At 34.6% G+C, this 21,217-nt stretch overlaps 1 protein-coding gene across 8 annotated transcripts in view; it reads right to left on the reverse strand.

Moving 5' to 3' along the window:
* Positions 1–21,217, reverse strand: part of SMAD2 (SMAD family member 2) — an 80,258-nt gene that overhangs the window by 35,013 nt on the left and 24,028 nt on the right. For all 8 annotated transcript variants that reach the window (XM_016148441.2, XM_016148443.2, XM_016148442.2 and 5 more), the window contains one exon: positions 19,696–19,984. In XM_016148441.2, coding sequence (XP_016003927.1) covers positions 19,696–19,931 — 236 coding nt within the window. In that variant the 5' untranslated portion in view covers positions 19,932–19,984. The remainder of the gene's footprint in view (positions 1–19,695; positions 19,985–21,217) is intronic.

Here is a 21,217-nt window from a genome sequence, read left to right on the forward strand (position 1 = left end):
CCAAAATGGAAATATGTAATTAGCAAAAGAATACGCAAACATAACAATATTTGAAAATATAATAAAATCAACTACTTGACAACAGTGGAGAGAGACCAAAAACAGATAAAAATTGGAGTCAATCTTTGTAAGAGAACAACTGCATTGGAGGAGAGTGTTTATGTGGCTTTGTACCCAGGCACACGCCACAGTCTAAGGTAGGCAGAATAACTAGACTTTAAGCAGAAAACTGCAGTTTCACTGACCTGCAGAATCAAAGCCTGGATTTGGGGCTGTCAAAAGAGACTGGAAAAAGAAGGGGGAAATCCTGTAAAGATGGGAGCAACAAGGAGGGAAAACATCAAAATATGAGTGTGAACTCTGCCCAAATCCTTGACTGACCCCTAAACTATCCAGGTGGGAGAAATTGGGGACCTGCTGAAAACCAGCTCCTGGTGGTCCATAGGAACTGAGCTGACATAGAGGCAAACAGTTTGGACTTTGAGGCCACCCAGAACTATCTGCTCGTACAAAAATCAATATCCTTCAGAGAAAGGTAACAGAATTTAGAGTCTTTACAATGTTTTGCCTCAAATACCCAGTATAAAATTACTACAAATTACTAAACATGTGAATAGGAATATGTGAGCCCTTAGTTCAAAAGAGAAAACAGCCAGTAGAAACAGACCCCCAAGATGAACTAAGTATGTTCATGGACTTAATGAACAGATGGAAGTCTCAGCTGAGTAACAGAAACCATAAAAATGAATCAAAGGAAATTTCAGAACTGAAAATTACAAAATCAGAAATAAAGAATTAACTTGATGGTTGAAGAGGACAGAAAAGTCAGTGAATTTAAAGATGGGTCAATAGAAATCATCTTAATCAGAAGAACCGAAATAAAAAAGACTGCCCAACTGAATGAAGTCTCAGGAACATGTACAGTCCCAGAAAGAGGTGAAACAAGAACAGACCAGAAAAAATATCTGAAATAATGGCTGAAATACTTTCAACTTTAGGAAAAACTAAACTCATACTTCCAAGAAACTCTATATCAAGCAGATGAAATACAAAGAGAATCACACTTGAACATGTCGTTATCAAAATGCTAAAAACAAAAGATGAAAAGAAAAATCTTTAAAGTAGTGAGCACTACAAAAATTCTTGGCACAAAGAACTCCACCCAAATCCCTGCACTAAGAGACTTGACCAAACTCTAGCAGGGCTTCCAGGAGCCTAAGGGAGTCCCTGGTATGACCCAGATACTTCTGAGTTCCTATCTAGAAAAGCTCAAGGCTGCCAAAAGAATTTATTATTTGTCCAAGCTAACACCTATCCATAGGCCCCTGACTTCCTTTTCCAGAGCATTTATTTAGAAAACTTAAAATTGTAAATCCTTTCTCTCTCTGAGATGTACATGTGTCTCCTACAACTCAGGAGCGTCTTTTTCAAGGACCAAAAACCAGTCCTTTGAAATGTAATAAGGAAGGATAGGGCTTCCTTTTCCCAGCCTAACTTCAATAAATGGCATTTAGCAGACACAGATGGCCTAACCACACTGATACCAACATACCCTAGTATCCCCTTCTTGGGTAATTTTTCACTTCCTTGACTCCGTGCAAGCATCCATTCATCCTCCCTTACCTACACCCTTCTTGTCCTCCCAGTCCTCAGTGCCAATTGGAATCCAGCTCAGTTCTTTCCCCTACTGCAATGGTTACTGAATAAAATTTATTTTTAACACCTTTAATCAATGTCCAGCTGTGTTTAACTTTGACACCAGCTAGAGCATAACCATCCATCTATGTAGAGGCATAAACACATGAATAACAATTTCTCATCAGAAAGAGTGGAAGCCAGAAAGCGACAGAACATATTTAAAGAGCTGAGAGAAAAAAAACACCTCAATCTAAAATCTGTAACTAACAAAAAAATACCCCTCACAAAAGAAGTCAAAACAAAAACACATGTTCAGATAAAAACTGAGAATTCATTTCTAGCAGATTTTGCACAAAAACATGTTAAAGGAAATTTCTTCATGATAAAGAGAAATGACAACAGATGGGAACTAAATCAGAGAGAAAAAGTAAGAGAACTAGAAAGTAGAAGCGTGTAGGTAAATATAAAAGATGAAATTCTTCCTGCTCTTAATTTCTACAAAAGGGAGATGACCGATTATGGTAAAAATTATAAGTCTGAAAGTATGTAGATGTAATTTATATGTCGGCAGCAGCAGAAGCAGCTGAGTGTATTAAAAACAACTATACTGTTGTGAAACTAAGGATGCACAGTCATTGGGAAAGCAACCTCCCAACCCCAAAAGTCAAAGGATACAGATAAAATGCATTTGTAAAATTAAAAGGAACTACTAAAAAAAGGGGGGGAAAAGATGACAGTAAAAAATAAAGTGTAAAGAGTAAAATCCAACTATATTAAGAATAATTTTATACATAAATACATTACGTATTCCAATAAGAGGCGGAGACTTGCCGGAATGAATATAAGACACAAAATATCTACAAAAAAGATGTACTTTAAATAAACTGACATATCAAAGGAAGAAATGAACAAATCAGCAATCTCAGTTAACTCCTTGGATAGATTACAAAAAAACCAATCCCTATGTCCTAGAAGAGTGCACAATACTATCAAACACCTCAATATATCTGACATTTATAGAATTCTCTTCAATCGTACATGGAAACACAAAGAGAGACAGACAGAGAGACAAACACACTACATCTTGGGGCGATATAAATCAATTAATTTTAAAACTCTGAAATCTTATAGATTATGTTCTTTGGCCATAAGAGAATTAAACTAGAAACCAATGACTAAAAGATGCTTAGAAAAGTTCTAAATATTTGGATATTAAGAATGCACTTCTAAATAAAGTCACGGGTCAAAGACACACAAAATAAATTAGAAAATATGTGATAATGAAATCTACAGTATAAAAAATTGGGGAGGGAGGTTGAGGCTAAAGTAGTGCCGCCTGTGGAAGGACCACCTGTGGCTTAGCTGGGTAAAGCGCCTCTCTGGCAAAGTAATGCTACAAGGGAAATTTATTGCTTACACATTTATATTAGAAGACAGAAATATTTTTAAATTAATGATTCGATTTTAATTACAATGATATAACTGACACTGTACTAAAGGTCTTGATACAATATGGCAAGAAAAAGTAAAGACAAAAATATTGGAAAAGGAAGAAATAAAACTGCTTTTTAAAGCCAAACTCAAAGAAATAGAGTAAAATGGTAGTTGCCAGGGGCTGGGTTGTGGGGGAAATAGGGATATGTTGGTCAAAGGATATAAACTCCCTGTATAAGATGATTAAGTTCTGGAGATTAATGTACAGCATAGTGACTATAACAACATTGTATTATATATATGAAAGCTGTTAAGACAGTAGATCTTAAAAGTTATCAACAGGCACACAAAAAAGTAATTATGTAAGGGAATGGAGGTGTTATCTTTACAGTGGTAATTATTTTGCAATATATATGTGCATCAAATCATGCTACAGACCTTCAACTTACATATATTATATGTCAATCTCAATAAAGCCAGAACAAAAAGTCTACCTTTTTTTGGATGACGACATAATTGCTTACATAGAAAACCTCTGAAACAACTTCCAGAATAGTGAATTTAGCACTGTTGTAGAACACAAGTGCAACTTATAAAAATTCATTATATTTCTATTATAATAGCAATAAACAATTTGAAAATTAAAAATTTAAATTCCATTTACAAGTGTCAAAAAACAAAATACTTTGATTAAAGGTTTAATGCAAGATGCATAAAACCTGTACACTAAAAGCTAAAAACCTTGCTGCTTGCTGAAAGATATTAAATAAACCTAAGTAGATAAAGAAATACACTATCATACGGTAGCTGAAGGAAACTTTGGGTGGTAATCACACAATACAATATATAGACATCAAATTATAATGTACACCTGAAAATTATATAATTGTATTAACCAATGTTACCCAAAAAAATTAATTAAAAAAATATACTATATTCAAAGATTAAATGACTCAATATTATATCTATTTTCCCCAATTCCCTAATAAAATTTGGTTTATTTTTTCAAATCATGATTTCAGCAAGATATTTTTATAGTAATTGACAAGTTTATCTAAAATGTAAACAAAAATGCAAAGATCTTGAATAGCAAAACTGATCTTGAAAATTACTAATACACATGACATGAATGAATCTGAGAACTATTTAGTTGGCTGAGAGAAGCTGAACATATTGAATGATTCCATTCATAAGTTTTACAAGAGACAAAAAAACTGAAAATGAAAAAACTCAAAGTAGCTGCCTCTGGAGGAACCACTGCGAAAGAGTATAAAAGAACTCTCTGGGTACTTGAAATGTTCTATATTTTGATACAATGTATATGCATTTGTTAAATCTAATCCTACTGAGCACATACATGATTTGTGTATTTCACCATCTGAAAATTTTACAAAATTAATAAATACATAAATAAAACAAGAAAAACACAAAAGAACTCAGACAATGAAATAAAAATCAGAATGGGGAAGTAGCAACAAAAAAATATTCATATGGTAATTTAGTATGTGATAGAGCTCCCTATAAACTGATATGGAAAGACCTCTAAAATATATTAAGTGAAAAAAGCAATTTTAGTATGTTGCTCTGTGTAAAAAACAGACAAAACTGTAAGTATTTGTATATGCATGCAGGAAAAGACATAGACACACACACATACACACCATGAACAGGAGTTACCTGAGGTGGGGAGAAAGGACTTTTCAATGTTTGCCCTGCTTGTATGTATGTATACGTGCACGTGCATGCAAAAATATATAGAAATAACAGATTTTTAAACCATATGAATGTTTGCCTTTTATCAAAATTAAATGAAACAACAACAAAAAAATATTGCCACAGAATTAAATACAAGTCTGGTCATCTGCTTCTAATCTTAGATAACTAAACTTAAGGACAGACTGTTATTTCCTATGCTTCATCATTTCAGTTCACTTTGGGCATTACTATAGGAGACAGACAATAAAATGCCAGCCTAAATCTTGTTCATTATCTGCTGGTGCAATATCCTCTCTACCTAAGAGGGGTACCCATTTTCTTCCACATACATTTATTTCAAAAGCCCCTTCCCAGGCACCTTTGGACTTAATTACTAATTCTTTAGGTATGCTCAGAAAACCAGGTCAATTTTTAAGACCCAGTAGTCTTAGGGATTTAAATCAGGCAGTTTTAATCACTTTCTCCCTTCTTCCTTAAAAATTGATTCTAACTGCATTTCATTTCCCCCCTAAGACCTTGAACTCCCAAAGGAAGGTCTTAGTATACCTACCACCTAGCAAACCTTTTATAAACAAACCACTCCATATCAAGCCACTATTCCTCCCTAGCCCTAAAGCACCCTGCAGCCAGGTACTGGACAACTAGGAACCATCTCTATAGCCCAGAGCCTGCTGAAAATTATTCAAACTATCCAATCTTAATCTTACTCAGCATATCTTCCTGGCATTACCTATTCCTTCCCTGAAAAACTCTAAGGCTCTGGGCCATCTTCTGTATTTGTTCCTCTACTTTTAATCCATCATATTTTTTCATATATTAAAAATTAAGCTGCAGATACTTCAAATCTCAACACTGAAGCATGCATACATTAACCAGAGTTCATTTGTTTTGGAATCAAATGTATACGGTGTGAAACAAATCATAATGGTAAACTTTTTCTGAGTTTTATCATACACATAAATTGTGTAACCCTCAACCCTGTCAAGAATATCCATCCAGAAAGTACCTCACACCCCTTTCTCAGTCAGTCCGAGATCCCCGCCTCTATCCCCTAAGGCAATCATTGATCTATTTTTTTTTTCACTGTAGATTTATTCTCTTCTAGAACTGACTTTTTTTGACCCAGCATAATGATTCTGAGATTCATCCACGTTAATCTATATGACAGTAGTCCATTCTTTTCAGTGCTGTTTTACATTATATCAACAGACCACAATTTGATTAGTCATTCTTTTACTGATGAACACCTGACCTGTTGCCAGATTTGGGGTATTATGAACAAAGCTATAAACATTCCAGTAAGTACAAGTCTTTTTGTGAACATATGCTGTAATTTCTCTTGGATAAGTAACCAGAAGTGAAATTCTTGTGTCATTGAGTAGATATGCATGTTTGGTTTTATAAGAAATTGCCAGACCTATTTTCCAGAGTGGGAAGTATCATTTTATATTCTCTCCCTCCATATATGAATGTTTCTGGTTGTTCCATAGCCTCACCAACATTTGGTGTGGTCAGTTTAATTATAACCACCCTGGTGCTTGTGCACTAGTATTTCACTGTGGTTTCAATTTGCTTTTTCCTGATGACTAACAATATTGCACACTCTTTCACTTGCTTACTGGCCTGTTGTGTATCTTTTTGTAAAGTATCCAAATTGTTGGCCCATTTTTTTTAATTGGGCTATTTGTTTTCACTGTTAAGCTATAGAAATTCTTTATAAATGTGAATACAATCCTCTTGTCAGAATGTTTTGCAAATAGTTTTTTTCTACTCTGTGATTTGCTTATCCATTTCTTAACAATTTTTTCTGATGAGATGCTTTTAACATTGATGAAGTCTAACTTTCAACTTCCTCTACTGCTTTCAACACCCTTAAAAACAAAAACAAACAAAAAAACCTCCTTTGCCCACCCTCAAGTAACAAATATATTTTCCTATACAAGTTATAAAGTTTTAGCATTTAGATGAGAATTATAATTCATCTGGAAGTTTTGAATGGTGTAAGGTAGGGTCAAGGGTCTTCTACATGGATATCCATCCAGTTCTTCCAGCATTATTTGTTGAAAAGACTTCCCTGCCTCTACTGGATTGTTTTGGCATCTGTCAAAAATCAAATAACCATAGAAGTATCTGTTTTATCCCACTTATCTATTTGTTTTTATGCCAGAATCACTGTGTACTGATTACTGTGGCTTCATGGAAAGTCTTAAAGTTATATAATTTAAGTCCTCTGTGTTCTTTTTCAAGATTGTTTTGAATATTCTAGGTCCTATGCATTTCCGTGTAAATTTTAAGGTCAGTTTATACATTTCTACAAAAAAATTTTTTAGAGTTTGATTTCAATCAGATTAAATTTGGAGAGAAATGATTTCTTAATTCTACTGAGTGTTCCAATTCACAACCACAAGCCAATTGCATGACAGGTCCAACGTGTTGGTCATCTCAGGGTTGGTCCCCAGGGTCACCGCTTGAAGGGTTATATTTTCTTTGTTCTTCATGTATTGTGCAGAATCTGGGGATTCCCTTCTGTTGCTTTCTCCTGGCTAGGATTTTCCCCATTCTTCAGCAGTTGTAGTTGTCCAAACCCCAACCTCTGGTTTTTCAGGACAGATAAACTGTGGGGTTTGTATTAAAATTTTAGCTTGCACATTCTGCATGGATAAAAGCTATAAAAACAAAAAATTCACTCCATGCTATTCCCTTATTCCAAGTGTCAAATCCCCTCCCAAATATGTCTATTTTTGTTTACTCTCTAGTGTCCCTTTTAAAATTTTATTGTTAAAAATTACAAATGTTTTAATTTTTTAAAATTAAATTGTTATCTGAGGGACTGATGAGTCTGGTTAAAGCACATCTGGCTCTATGAGAAGAACTTTCCATTTGTTTAGTCTTATTTCTCTCATTAAAGTTTTGAAACTTCAGTGTAGAGATCCTAAGTCTTTAAAAAACTGTATTCCTAGGAATAACTTTATTGATGCTACTATTCATAAAATTACTTTAATATCACATCCATTTGTTTGCTGCTAATATTTATAAAAATACTACTGATTTTTATACATTGAGCCTGTAAAGTACAGCCTTGCTAAATGTACTCATTTGCTTTGGTAGCTGCTTTTGTAGATTCCTTACAGTTTCTTACATTATCAAGTTGCCTACAAAGAGCAAGAATTTTGACCCATTCTTTAAGATCTCCATGCCTTTTATATTTTGTTTTCCTGACTCACTGCACTGGTTAGGTCCTCCACTAACGTAACGAATTGAAGATGCAAGAGTGGACAGACATCCTTGTCTTGTTTCTTATCTTAAGAAAAAACACAATATTGTAAGATTATGTATATTCTTAGCTGTCAGTGTTTCTTAAATACCCTTTATCAGAGTGAGGAAATACTACCTCAACCTGGAGTTTTCTTTGTGAAAAATATCGATTATGAATTCAATTTCTTTATAGGATATAGGGCTGTCCAAATTTTCCATTTCTTCTTGCATCAGCTGGGGTAGCATTTAAGAAGTTTGGCCATTACAAATTTAATGGCTCAGAGTTGTTTACAATAAATGCATTACACTTAAAATCTATAAATCTAGCATGATAATCCCTCTTTCATTTCTGACATGGGTAATTTATGGTTGTCAGCTCTCTCACTCTCTTTTTCTCCATCAGCCTAATAAAGGTTTATCAATTTTATTTATCTTTCTAAAGAACCAGACTTTAACTTTGTTATCTCCTCTGCCTCTTTTCTAGTCATTAGTTTCTGCTCTAATTTTTATCATGGCTTCCTTCTACTTACTTTCCATTTTCTTTGATCCTTTTTTCCGTTAGTTTCTTAGGTTAAGTCTTAGGTAACTTTTCTAATATAATTAAGGTTATAAATTTCCATTTAAGCACTGTCTTAGCTGCATCTCACATAGTTGAGGTTATAATTTAATTATCATTTATTTAGAAATCCATTCTAATTTTTCTCATGGTTTCCTTTTCTAAATAACCCATGAGTCCAAGAATTGTTTTTTAATTTCCATTTTTTAAAAGCTGTCTTATTGGTATTGACTTCTAATTTCATTCTACTGTTGGCAGAGAACATATTCTTTTGATTTTAAAATTTTAAAATTTATTGAAACTTGAACACTTTTAACAGACTGTATTATACTGATGCTGAATTTAGTTATTCTATAAATATGAAGTAGGTGGTTAATAGTGTAATTTACAACTTTTATGTCTTTACGGATTTTTTTAGTCTAATTGAATTCCAACTATAATTGTGAATTTGTACTTCTGATCCATTAATTCTATCAAATTTTGCTACATGTATTTTTAAGCATTTTTATTAACCAGACACATTTATGACTGATTTCTTGATGTCAGCACTTCCAAGATGTCATTTTACAGTCTTCTGACCTCCTTGCTTCTGAAGAAAACTCACTTGTCATTCATATCATTGTTCCCCTGTATGTAACACGTTTTTTCACTGGTTTGCTTTCAAGATTTTTCTTTCATGTGTTTGACTAAGTTGGAGCTAAGTGTGGTTTTCTTTTCATTCATCCTGCTTGAGTTTAATGATGGCTCTGACTCCTTTTTTAATATCTGACTGCTGATAGTTTCAAGTTCCACCATGCCCTCACATCTCGAACCTGAGCAAAATGGTTAGAAAGCCCAGGTGCTCATCCTTTGGTGTTGGTGGGAATTTCAAACCAGACAAGCCTTACATACAGTGCAAGAACTGTCACTCCAGCCCTATGTCTCCTATTACTGTTCCCTCGACTCATTTTAAGACCAGCTTGGGATCCCCAGAAAGCATCATTATATGAACAATAATCCCTTTCCATGTCCTCAGGGAACATGTGTGGCTTCATCAGACTAAAATCAAAATCAAATTTGGGGAGGGATCCATACCACATACAGTTCACATTAATTAAGCACTTACTTTGTATCAGACAGAGCACTAAGCCCTTACACATATTAAATCACTTAATCTTCCAGCAACACCACGAATTAGGTATTGCAATACCTACTTGACAAATGAGGTTACGGAAGCAGAGATAAAACAACAAGCTTAAGGTCATACGGCTAATAAGTGGCAAGGAGAAAGGCTGTATATAGCTACTAAAAAGAAACAAATAAAAACATAGCAAGACAAAACTAAAACAATAACTTTGGTATTGTATCCCAGATAAAGGAAATATTTATTGGATATGCTTAATTATAAAAACTAAAGATTTCACTATAAGAGTTATTTTCTCAGGGAAAAAAATTCTTCGGACAAGTAAATTGGTAGAGTCACTCTCAAAGTGAAACAGGGGCAGACGACAGAATTTCCACAGTCAGCGTCCTTCAAGAATAAAATTGGTACTCTTATTTTTCTTTGGTTCAGTATAACTCTTCTTGGAAGTAGAAGGGGAAGGAGCATATAATGACTGAAAAAATTTTCACCTTTACTTCTACATATTATGTTGAAAAGAGCACTTTGAGATCTTGCTAGATGCTTCTACTGCCTTTGAAAAATAACAAGACATGTCGAAAATAACAAAACATCTCGCACACAAAGAAAATAGTCCCTACCACTGAAAAGATTTAAGTATCGATTCTAAAAATAGTTGCTGGAAATATTTCCAATCCTCCGAAACAGAAATTTTACTTAAAAAAAAAGTTACCATTAGGCTCAGGAATATTTATTTTAATTATGTAGCTTATAGGATTTTACATTTTATTTTAATATATAGTCTGTTTTTAACAATTAAAAAAAATAGTATCCTAAACAAAAGAAATCCTTACAGAAAATATATGTCATTCCAATCTTTTAAATTAAATGCATAAAACTTAAAACAAGGGTTGCAATACAGAATAAAGTTCTGTAAAAACTCAACTTTTAAAATCATACATTTTTGTGATGTTTATACTGGTTTTTAGGAAAAATTTTTTAATCTTGACAATTTTAAAAGTCAACTCATTTGTGTGGCACTTTGAAGGTGACAATATACTTTACATGATGAGGTTAAAATGTTTATTTTAGATCATGTATGCAGACTAATGTATTATTTATACTTAGTAATGCAAACTACATAAGCCATCATATAAAAACTACGGGGAAATTTTTTTTTAAGTTAAATTATTTTTCATTATAAATTTTTCTTCACTATCTAATTCTGAACTTTCACATTACCCTTAACACAAATATAGCCTCCCTTCGCCCCCTCGCCCCAAGTGGCCTAACAAACTTTGACAGAAATAAGCCACGTTCGGGAGAAATGATATCCTCTTACATACATATAAAGCCATGAAGACAGAGCAAAGTTCATAAAAAGTCTGGAATAAGGGAGTTAATTAAAAGTCTTACATATTTCAGTTCTAATGTAAACATTATTCATGATCATAGCTTCATGAGAACCTCGAAACTAGCATTTCACAGTGTTTTCCATAATAACCCAAAAGTAATGCTGAGTTCGGAGGGAAAAAAAATATGATGGTAATAGGAGAAAACTCTAGTTACAATATAGTCTCTTTGGAAATAAAGCATCATCAGATAATTTAACAAGTATCATGGTTGTATATTTTGAGTTTAGAAAAAAATGTTTTGTCAAAATGGTATGTATTCCATGTAGCTATATGTAATATCCCTCCATTCTCCCTACACATTCTACCCATCCCCAGCACCACTAAATTTCGATTCCCAGATTTTCAAAAGAATACAGACAGTTTATTCAACAAGCTGGTTTGAGTGAGCTCCCCTCCCCTATATTACCCTGAAACCACTTTCCTCCTTTCTGTATAAAATCTCAAAGAAATTCCATGGCTGTTCTAAGTCACACCCACTTTTAAGAAATTAAAATTTTGCCCTGATGCAAATCAAAATTTTATTCTCTAATTTAATTTTCTTAATGCCACCTCCCCCTAAAGACTCTCCAGCTCTTATTTAAGACCCCTGTCAGTTATTAGACAGAAGGAAGAGGAGGAGTTTTAGAGGACAAGGAACAGCCTTACAGGGCTGACTTGATTGAAATCTGAAGTGATAGTTATGGAGTGGTGGGGTCCTGTGAGCCAGAAGCCCAAACTCTTACCTGCTGTTAGTTCCTGCTGCAGGAACTTCTCTAGCTAGTCTGCCTGGGTCACTCTGACTCTCCAAGGTAGACCTCTTGATCCTTCAAGACAAGTCAACTTCACCTACCATAAAGTCTACCTGGCCCATAGGAAAATCCTTGCATTTCTGACATTTCGAACTCTAAAGGTGCAGGCCATTCCCGCTGTGCCCTTTCTTCATTCTGATGCAGGAGAAGCTCCAGCTGGTAGAAGTCAGGTACCCATTTATTTATCTCCCAAACTTTAGCACATGCATGTCAAACGTAGAAGTTCCCCAGAAGCCTAGCAATATGGATGAAAGAAAGGGGAAAAGCCAAAGCATATACTACTTAATTCTCATATGGGATCCCCCGGCAAACTTTATCTTTTATTTATATTCACCTAGAGGTGAGTAACAGGTTAAGTGTAGCGATACTTGTCTCAGGAAATCTTTTCTGCAAGTCCTACATGAATGGTATAGCAAATACCTCAATTTTGAATGTTGGTTACTTGCAATCTATTGTTCTCAGATTTGGGGGTCTCTGAATAAATACCAGATTTCCCATTTTAACATTATTATTTCACAGTTTTCCTTCCAGGTAAGATATAAGCAGGTCACAGCAGGTCCTGCTACAACAACGGGGGCGGGGTGGGGGGGAGGCGGGGGCGGACAACATAAAACTTGTTCAAAGACAATAGAGAGTTATTAAAGTAATGAGATCCTTATGAACTAAAACCTGAGAAAAACTTTTCTATATGAATTGACAACTGCTTGCTATTTCCTTCTCTGGGGTCATTTGAAGATTATAGGTTCAGGATGAGGATCAGGCTTGGTCTGGGAAGAGTAACTCTATTGAAGAAAATAACAATAGAACTCCGGACAACCAGAAGAGTCTCCCCACTCTAAGATGTTTGCCAGATTTTAAAGCTGCAAGCATTAGGAGGTTCAAGTGCCAAACTCAAACTATGGAAAGGGCTGAGGTGAATCTCTCAGTATTGGAAGGAGAAGGCGATGGAGGCTTTCCATCAAAATCCCAGGAGACCCCTATTGGCAGAGAAGGGATGAGCCTGTGGTAGACTAATCAAATTAAAACAGTACCAAAGCCCTAAGCCAGCTCAGAGCCTGATTAGATTAAGATGATCAGCCTCTCTACCTGACATAGAAAAGGCCAAACACACTTTGGAAAAAGCATCATTTGCAGAAGCTATCATTCTCTTACATGCAACCTATGAGATACACGTGAGCAATAACCACAAGAATGAACGGACAATTGCAGAAGCAGACAGGGGCTTTAAAATAACTAATACGAATATATTAAAGAAAAGTCAGGATGGAGAATTTTAATAGAGATTTGAAATCTATAACAAAGGAATGTAACTAAAACTGAAATATATAATATTTGAAATTAAGAACTTATCAGATGTTTTCAACAGGAGGCTGGACACAGCACAAAACAGGACTGCTAAACTCAAGGTTAGGTCAATAGAAAATAACCAAACCAAAAAAGGGGGGGAAAAATGAAAAGAACAGAATGTAAGGGACATGTGGTATCTAGTCATTTTAGCCCAAATACAAGATTTAAAGAAGACTGCAGGATATGCTAAACTATGTTTTACTATTACTGTCCATCTCCACAGCCCATGTGTGGTACTGCCAATGTCGGTTCTCTTTAATGGTGGCATGCTTACCTCTATCACCAGTGGGGACGATATAGCCCTGGAAACTCTCTATTACAAGACAGGAAGGAGAAGGAGTAAACAGTATAGTTAAATGTTGTCCCCAATTAATTATGATCTTCACAGAATGTGGTTAGTCACACAGGAATGGTCTGAGCAAGCTGGAATGGTTCCTGATAAAACTGGAAATAGACCAAAGATGCTGGGGAAACAAAAGATGGTTGTAATTTTTTAAATGCCCATTTTAGCAAGGTTGATAAATGTATTCTTTAAAGCCAATATATTACATGAATGGGACAAGAAAAGTGGGGATGTTGCTCATTGCATCAGGTGTTAATTATGAAATGTAGAGAGATCAGTTAATCTGGGTATAATTCAGTAATTTTATAAAGGGACAAAGGTCCTAGGCCAAGTGGATGCTTTCACTGATAAGGTAAAGAAAAAAAATGTCCCATGTAAGGACAGATCATATACATGAAAGGGCTTTGAATACCAGGGGCTGAGAACAGGAACTCGCTCAAAAAAATTTAGTGTAGGCACCAGGTAAAGGTTAAGGGTCTAGTAAAGTGTCACAGGACCCCAGACTGCATCAGAAGTGCTTTTACAACTTATACACAGAATGTATGGAAAATGACAAACAATGCTGAGACAGATAAAAGCTATTATCCATAACTCAAAGTTCTAATTTGCATTTATAAAGTTTCATTGTTCTAACTGATTTTATGAAATGTTACACATGTGAATTAATTAAATTATAAGCGTTGAATAATGAAATGATGCCTGGCAGAAACTTTTTCTAAGCAAGGACAGACAATGCAATTTAATGCCTATGACTTAATCTGAGTTCTTAGAAAAACTGAAGGAAAATGAAGACATGGAGTATCTGTGAATATTTCAAATAAATCATATTCATAGCTACAGTACTGTATAGCTTACAAACTTCACATTATTTCAAAGGACCCAAAAATATACTGCGAAAGTACTCGGATAGTACCACCCCCTTTCACAGATGAGGAAACAGTAAAAAGAATATTCACATGCCCCAGGACCCACACTCATCAGTTTGAAGAGCTGACTAAAAAATAGGTCATCAGTCTTTAAATTTAGAGTTCCCTCCATCATTGTACTCCTTGCATATTGTGATACACATAAAAATACACAGACACATCATCTATATCAATGTATAAAAGAGAGAGTTATTTTTACTCTCTTCTGAAATAATGAAAAAGTACTAGTTTAAGAAGAACTGAAGGATATCATAGTTTGGGTTTAAAAAGACTTCTCTTTAGTTCTCTCTAGATTATCTAGAGAAGTAAAAGGGTAGGAATATGAAATTAGAAATAAGAGTTGACAATCTACATGAAGTTTACTTCAATAGCTTTAATGTTTACAAATTTAGAAGACAGCAAACAAAATTCAAATGCCCATAATGGTATTAAAAAGAAACACATTTTCCTGAAATGATACATAAGACACTAGTAATACAGTTACCTCTGAAAACTAGGTAATAACAGGGGCGGCAGGGAGACACTTTTTCACTGTATTAACCTGTGGCTCATTTCTGAATCATGTACATATATTAATGTTTCTAAGGAACACACCTTTTGAAACCCAAACCAGATATATTTTAAAAGAATGTTAAGTAAATATACAATTGTTATTTAACAGAAAAATTGACTTCAGAAGGAAAAAAAGGTAGACAAGACTAGTCTAAGTACTGCCCAAAAGTCCCATTTAAATATTTAACTGTGCTGCCTATAAAATAAAACATACTTTTATATTAAATATTAGAAAAAATTATAGAGCATTTTTATTTTTAGGTCATCTATAAATAACCACTATATAACAATTTGCTGTATTTCTCTCTAAAGTTTCATGATTAACATTTTTAGAAGTATGTTTTATCAAATTAAGAAAATTCCTGTTTCTAATTTAACACGAATACAGAATTTTACAGAAACCTCTTTCTAGACCAATCGCGATATCAGAGTTCTTAAATATGAAGTATCTCATATTAATAGATTTTCTGTAGTTGAAACTTTCATTCCTCCAATAAACCTTACCTAGTCATGATTTTGTGGTTTTGTTTTGAATAATTCTAGTTTCTGACATTTATATTTTTTGTATCTATTCTCGTAAGACTGGTATAAACTTTTCTTTTCCTATTCATGTTCAATTCTGGTATAAAATGAGTTATGTTAAGTTTCCTTTATTAGAGTTAAGGAAACCGTGGGTTAGACTGGGTTTTTTCTAAATCTTTGCTGTGATAGACAATACTGAAATGAACATCGGAAGTCTTAACCATATTCCTGATTGTTCCTTAGGATGTAAGATCAAAAATGTGATTACAAGGTCAAAGTACCACCTTAGGAAAGCTCTTATAATTTATGTTTATGAAAATAAATTCTACATTCCTAGACATTTATATATAATGAACATGAAATTGCCATTTTAGATCCCACAAGTCTTTGCTTTTAGAGTCTCCAACCCCACCACAGTTTCGATTGTTGCTTTACTGTAGAAAATATGCATTGAAAGCCATTTTCCTTCTGATTCATTGCCTAAATATCAACTGCCATTCTGATTTTACAACTGAGCTGTCTTCTATTCCTCAATCTTGAAAATGTTTGAGATGGAAAAGCTTCGTGAAACTTTATTCCGTTCATTGCAGCTTAATAGGAGTTCTACCTATGAATCACTTTATGTCACCACATCCAACACTGGGAAGGAAGCAGTGACATGTAAGTGTAACAATGGCTTCTATCCCTTCAGAAACAAAGCTAGGAAAGTAGAATAATTATGCAAAGGCAGGTTAGAGGGATACAGAGCCAGGACTGTTTCCGCCCTAAGTTTAGTTCCACTCTAACATTAGGAGGTACAGGCTTGGGGGAAGAAACTCTGTTAGAGTCAATGAAACAGATCCCTCATTGGAAAACATTTGCCTTATTTTTAAATTAAGAAATTTATGTTTCATTTTCTTCATCCATTGAACTTATGTGCTTTTAGGCTTATAAAACCTTAAGGTAGTTTATTAACGACTTGCAATTTTAAGTAAATGAGCTTACACTAAATCTATTTCGTATCACATCTGAAACAATTTTGTTTAAACTACGGTTTGAATTTATCCTTAACAGACCTTTTCCACCTCATTCCCTACCCTTTACAGTCTACATAATTAAGAGTTGACTGAATCTTTAAGGACATTGAGCTGTTAAGAAATGACTAATAATTTGATACAATGTAACTGTTCTACTAAAAACAAAGCAAATAATAAAATACATGGCACCAAACTGCAGTGTAAGAAGCTTAAATTTTTTGATGGACAGCAGCCAATATTAACAAATCTACATTTCCTACAACATAAAGAAACACAAAATTAGCAAGATTCTAAGCTTCAGGGAAGTTTTGATAGTGAAAAACAAGATAATGGACAACAACTTCACTTTCATTAGTCAGGTGAAAGGGTGAAAAATATTTTTTTAGTGGTGAAAAAGTGCTAGAATATTAAAGTCTCTAATAGGCTATAAAAAGAACAAAAAACAACGGGGAAAAATCTGACTAAATTGACCTCCACAGGTTAGATACCCATGTCTCCAAATTTTAATCAGTAGTTGCTACCTACCGTATCTGTCTCCTTAAAGGATATGGTGGCATAGCTTTCCTCTCAGGGTCTGTTCTGTCAATATCCACACTGCAATAGCAATTTGAGCCTTAGATGAAGCTGAACAAAAACATGGCTCAGTGTCTTCTTGGGTCCCTTTGATGAGGGAGATAACATACTAACTGCTTCCATTCCCTCCATCTCACAACCAATTTCCTCGCTGCAGCCAGATGCTGTACTTAAAATTAATTTGTTTTAAGTGTCTTCTTTACCTAAGACTCTTCAATGACTCCACCCTCACCCAATCATACTCAGGTGCAGTAGGAAACGTCCCAGGACAGCATGCCATGGTTCCTTACTACCTACACAGCCTCATTCCTCCCAAGTTCCACCTCCCATTTCATAGGGCCAGGACACAAGCTCACTTAGAACCCTTCACCAGTCCTCTCCTAATGCCACACTCTAAATACCACAGTGCCACTCTGGATAAATTGGGCTTCTCCTAAATTCCTCCTTTACATCCTACAAGGTTCAATCCAGGCACTCGTCTTCCTCCAGAAGGAAATTTTCCACAGGTCACAAAATAGGCAGTTTCCCACCTTTGGACATAGTTCCCTAAGTAAACATCTTTCATAATACCTACTGTGCCTTATAAAATTATCCTTTATTTTTTAAAGTTTATCTCCTTTCTGGAAATTAAGCAACTCAAGGTGTTGAGTGTGTTTTAACTCCAATGAGGAAGAGCCTAACACATACATATGTAGTAGGTATTTGTTAACTGAAAACTGAAATGCTGGTACTACACAATGAGAAATTAACAAATAGTTTGATTTATTCTTGGCTGATTCATCAGGAAGTCCTATCAGTTCTACCTCCAAACCACCAGCCCAGTCCATCCTATAAACATGTTAGCACAGCCACCACAGTCCAGCCCGCAGCATCTCTCATTTAGATTATTATAATAGGCTCCTGATTTCCCTGCTTCCAGACCCGCCATCCATTCTACTACTGCTGCTACTATCACTATTACTACTACTACTACTACACACACAGACATTACACACACACCGCTTGCCCCCACCATTTGTTTCCTCCAGTAGGCAGTGACCTCTATAAAATGTAAAAGAATCTTTTAAAAGTGATTTAAATTTTAGAAATCCATTTTTAAAATATTTATTTGTATTCTATTATATTTAGACTAAAATTCAAACTCCCATAATGCCCTAAAATGCCCATCTCTACTGGGCTTTTAAATCCTCCATTACAGTACCTCCCAACTCAGCGTCTTCACACTGGCTCTCCTGTGCCTAGACGATACTTTTCACAGTTTAGCTTAAGCATCACAATCTGATCCAAAGCAGCTTTTTTATCCCTCAGTCACTGTCTTCTTTGTACTCATTATCATCTCAAATTATATTAATTTGCCCACTTGTTTATCATGTACATCTATCCCTCAAGAGGGCAGGAACTTTGTGTTTTGTTCATCACTGTATCTCCATTTGTCTAGAAACAGTGCCTTGCACACAGCAGGCACTTATTAGCATTTGTTAAAAAAAAAATAAACCAAGAAAAGCAACGTTTAAGATATATATGAAACAACATAAAAGAAATGAATAATTAATCTACCAAACAAGACAGGAAACATTATACTGTTAGTATTTGGAGGTAGATAGGCTGGTGTTACTGGATCTATTATTGACAAACATTCAGAGTATAGTTCCCAAAGTTCATTGGAAATACATCAAGTTGAAAAGTTTCATATGCTATATGCAAGCCCATGTGTATGACATTGCAAACAATTCTTTTAGAAAATGCTATGTGCTTATACTCCTAAAAAAAACCCCCTGTAACGCACACAAAAAGTAATGAAACGTTTAACCACTTGGTACATTATTATTATTAATTATCATTATTATTATTAAAAAGCAGTATTTCTGACAGTGCTACTTATTTATAAATGATTAAATTACACTAATAAAACTCCAACCTCTTAAGTAACAGATACTTCCAATACAGAGGGAGGTCTTCAAGACAGGTCTGACTACCTATAACAACATCTAAGAAGCTACTTCACATAGTGTTCTTTTCTTGGAAGTAATGCTTGCAACTCAAAAAAACCCCCATATAATTCATCACAAAGTTAGCAGCCTCTTTTAACTTCCTACTGAGTGAAGATTTGACCAAGGCGGGGGAGAAAATTCAGTTACTACTGCACTAATGACAGAAAAAGCATTGACTCTTTATTTAAATGTCATTTAGTCACAGAAATTAGGATAACATACTTAAGCAACAGAGATCAATGAAGGCAATGAAGATAAAATAATGAAGATAAAACAATACTATCTAAGTATTTTATTTTGCTTGATTAAACCTCACTGACCAAGAATATGATTTATAAAACAAAATGGTTTAAACTAGGAAAACAAAATTAATACATCAGGCTAAAAATAGCTGTCATATTTTAATAATCACTAGTTATGGGTGACTGACTCGAAAGTAACAATATCTCAAAACTTGCCTTTAGATTCCTTTAAGCAATTTTCAACAGTATGACCACCAATTATTCTGATCTAATGGCACTTACCTTGGTATGGTGACACACTTAGTATTACAATTTTGAGTGGTGATGGCTTTCTCAAGCTCATCTAATCGTCCTGTTTTCTTTAGCTTCTTCACCAAACTTTTAACTGCCTTCTCACACCATTTTTCTTCCTGTCCATTCTGCTCTCCTCCACCTGCTCCTCCAGATCCACCAGCTGATTTCTTCCATCCCAGCAGTCTCTTCACAACCGGTGGAGTGAATGGCAAGATGGACGACATGCTCTTACCAAAGGCAGCAATCCACACTAAGGAAATAGCCTCCTTTATCTAACCTAGAAAAGATACAGAAAAGATAATTTAGAGGCTAACTTAAAATTCAGGTAGCAATTTCAAATTATAAAATGAGACAGAAATTCAAATCACTACTTTTACAACAGACTTTTAAGTTCTCTACTTCACCCATGAAAATGTCTTTACCAATTTAAATGAACTGTAGAAACAAAATCTTTTACAAAAAGACAGTAAGTAGGAAAACGTAATAATTTTGCAAGTAAAATTTTTATCATCACTGGACCAGTTTATCATTATCAATACTACTTTAACAGTATCAACAATTAAAATAGTTGCACTAAAAAAACTTTTCTCATTTTAGAACCTCAATCTATTCTCGAAACACTTCATAAAAATATTTTCCAAAAAATTTACAAGCCCATTATCTCTAAAGTTTTAAACTTTTGTAACTGACTTAGTTCATTAAGTAAAATCTGAAGTTATATGAAGGGGGGGGGGAATCAAGTGTGAAGTAAACAAGAATAAAGAAATAAAATCTGTGAAGCAACGGTCTCGTTCACTTTCACCACCCCTTGAGAAGACTTTTAATTGAGCCTCTTTTTATAAATGTATTTTCATTTTTATCTAAGTAATAATGTGCAGACAAATATTGAGTACAGACAAATATAGTTGTTCTTCTCACACCAAGTTCAACGCTGTTAATCTTGCTGTTTCTAATTCACTACAGTAGTCCACCATCCCGCCCCTTATCCTCAGTTTTACTTTCCATGGTTTCGGTTGCCCATGGTCAACTGCGGTCCCATACTATTAAATGGAAGATTCCAGAAATAAACAATTCATAAGTTTTAAATTGCACACTGTTCTGAGTGGCGTGATGAAATTTGTCACTGTCCTGCCCTGTCCCACCCAGGACATGAACCACCCCTCCATGTCCAGCATCTCCATGCTGTATACACTCCCTGCCTGTTAGTCACTTAGCCATTCTGGTTTATTAGATTAGTTATCAGAAAGAAAGACAGACACAGACCATTCACGTAACTTTTATCATAGTATGTTGTTATAAATTCTATTTTATTACTAGTTATTGCTGTTAATCTCTTGCTGTGTCTAATTTATAAATTAACCTTTATCATAGGCATGTATACATAGGAAAAAACACAGTTTATATATGTAGTCTCAGGCATTACTGGGGGTCTTGGAATGTATTCCCCGTGGACATGAGGAGGGACTACGATAATTGGCTTATAATGGTATCCTTTGAAAGATCAACTTTA

The sequence above is a fragment of the Rousettus aegyptiacus genome, unplaced genomic scaffold (genome assembly GCF_014176215.1).
Source record: "Rousettus aegyptiacus isolate mRouAeg1 unplaced genomic scaffold, mRouAeg1.p scaffold_m13_p_12, whole genome shotgun sequence".
In the NCBI taxonomy this organism is placed as follows: Eukaryota; Metazoa; Chordata; class Mammalia; order Chiroptera; family Pteropodidae; genus Rousettus; species Rousettus aegyptiacus.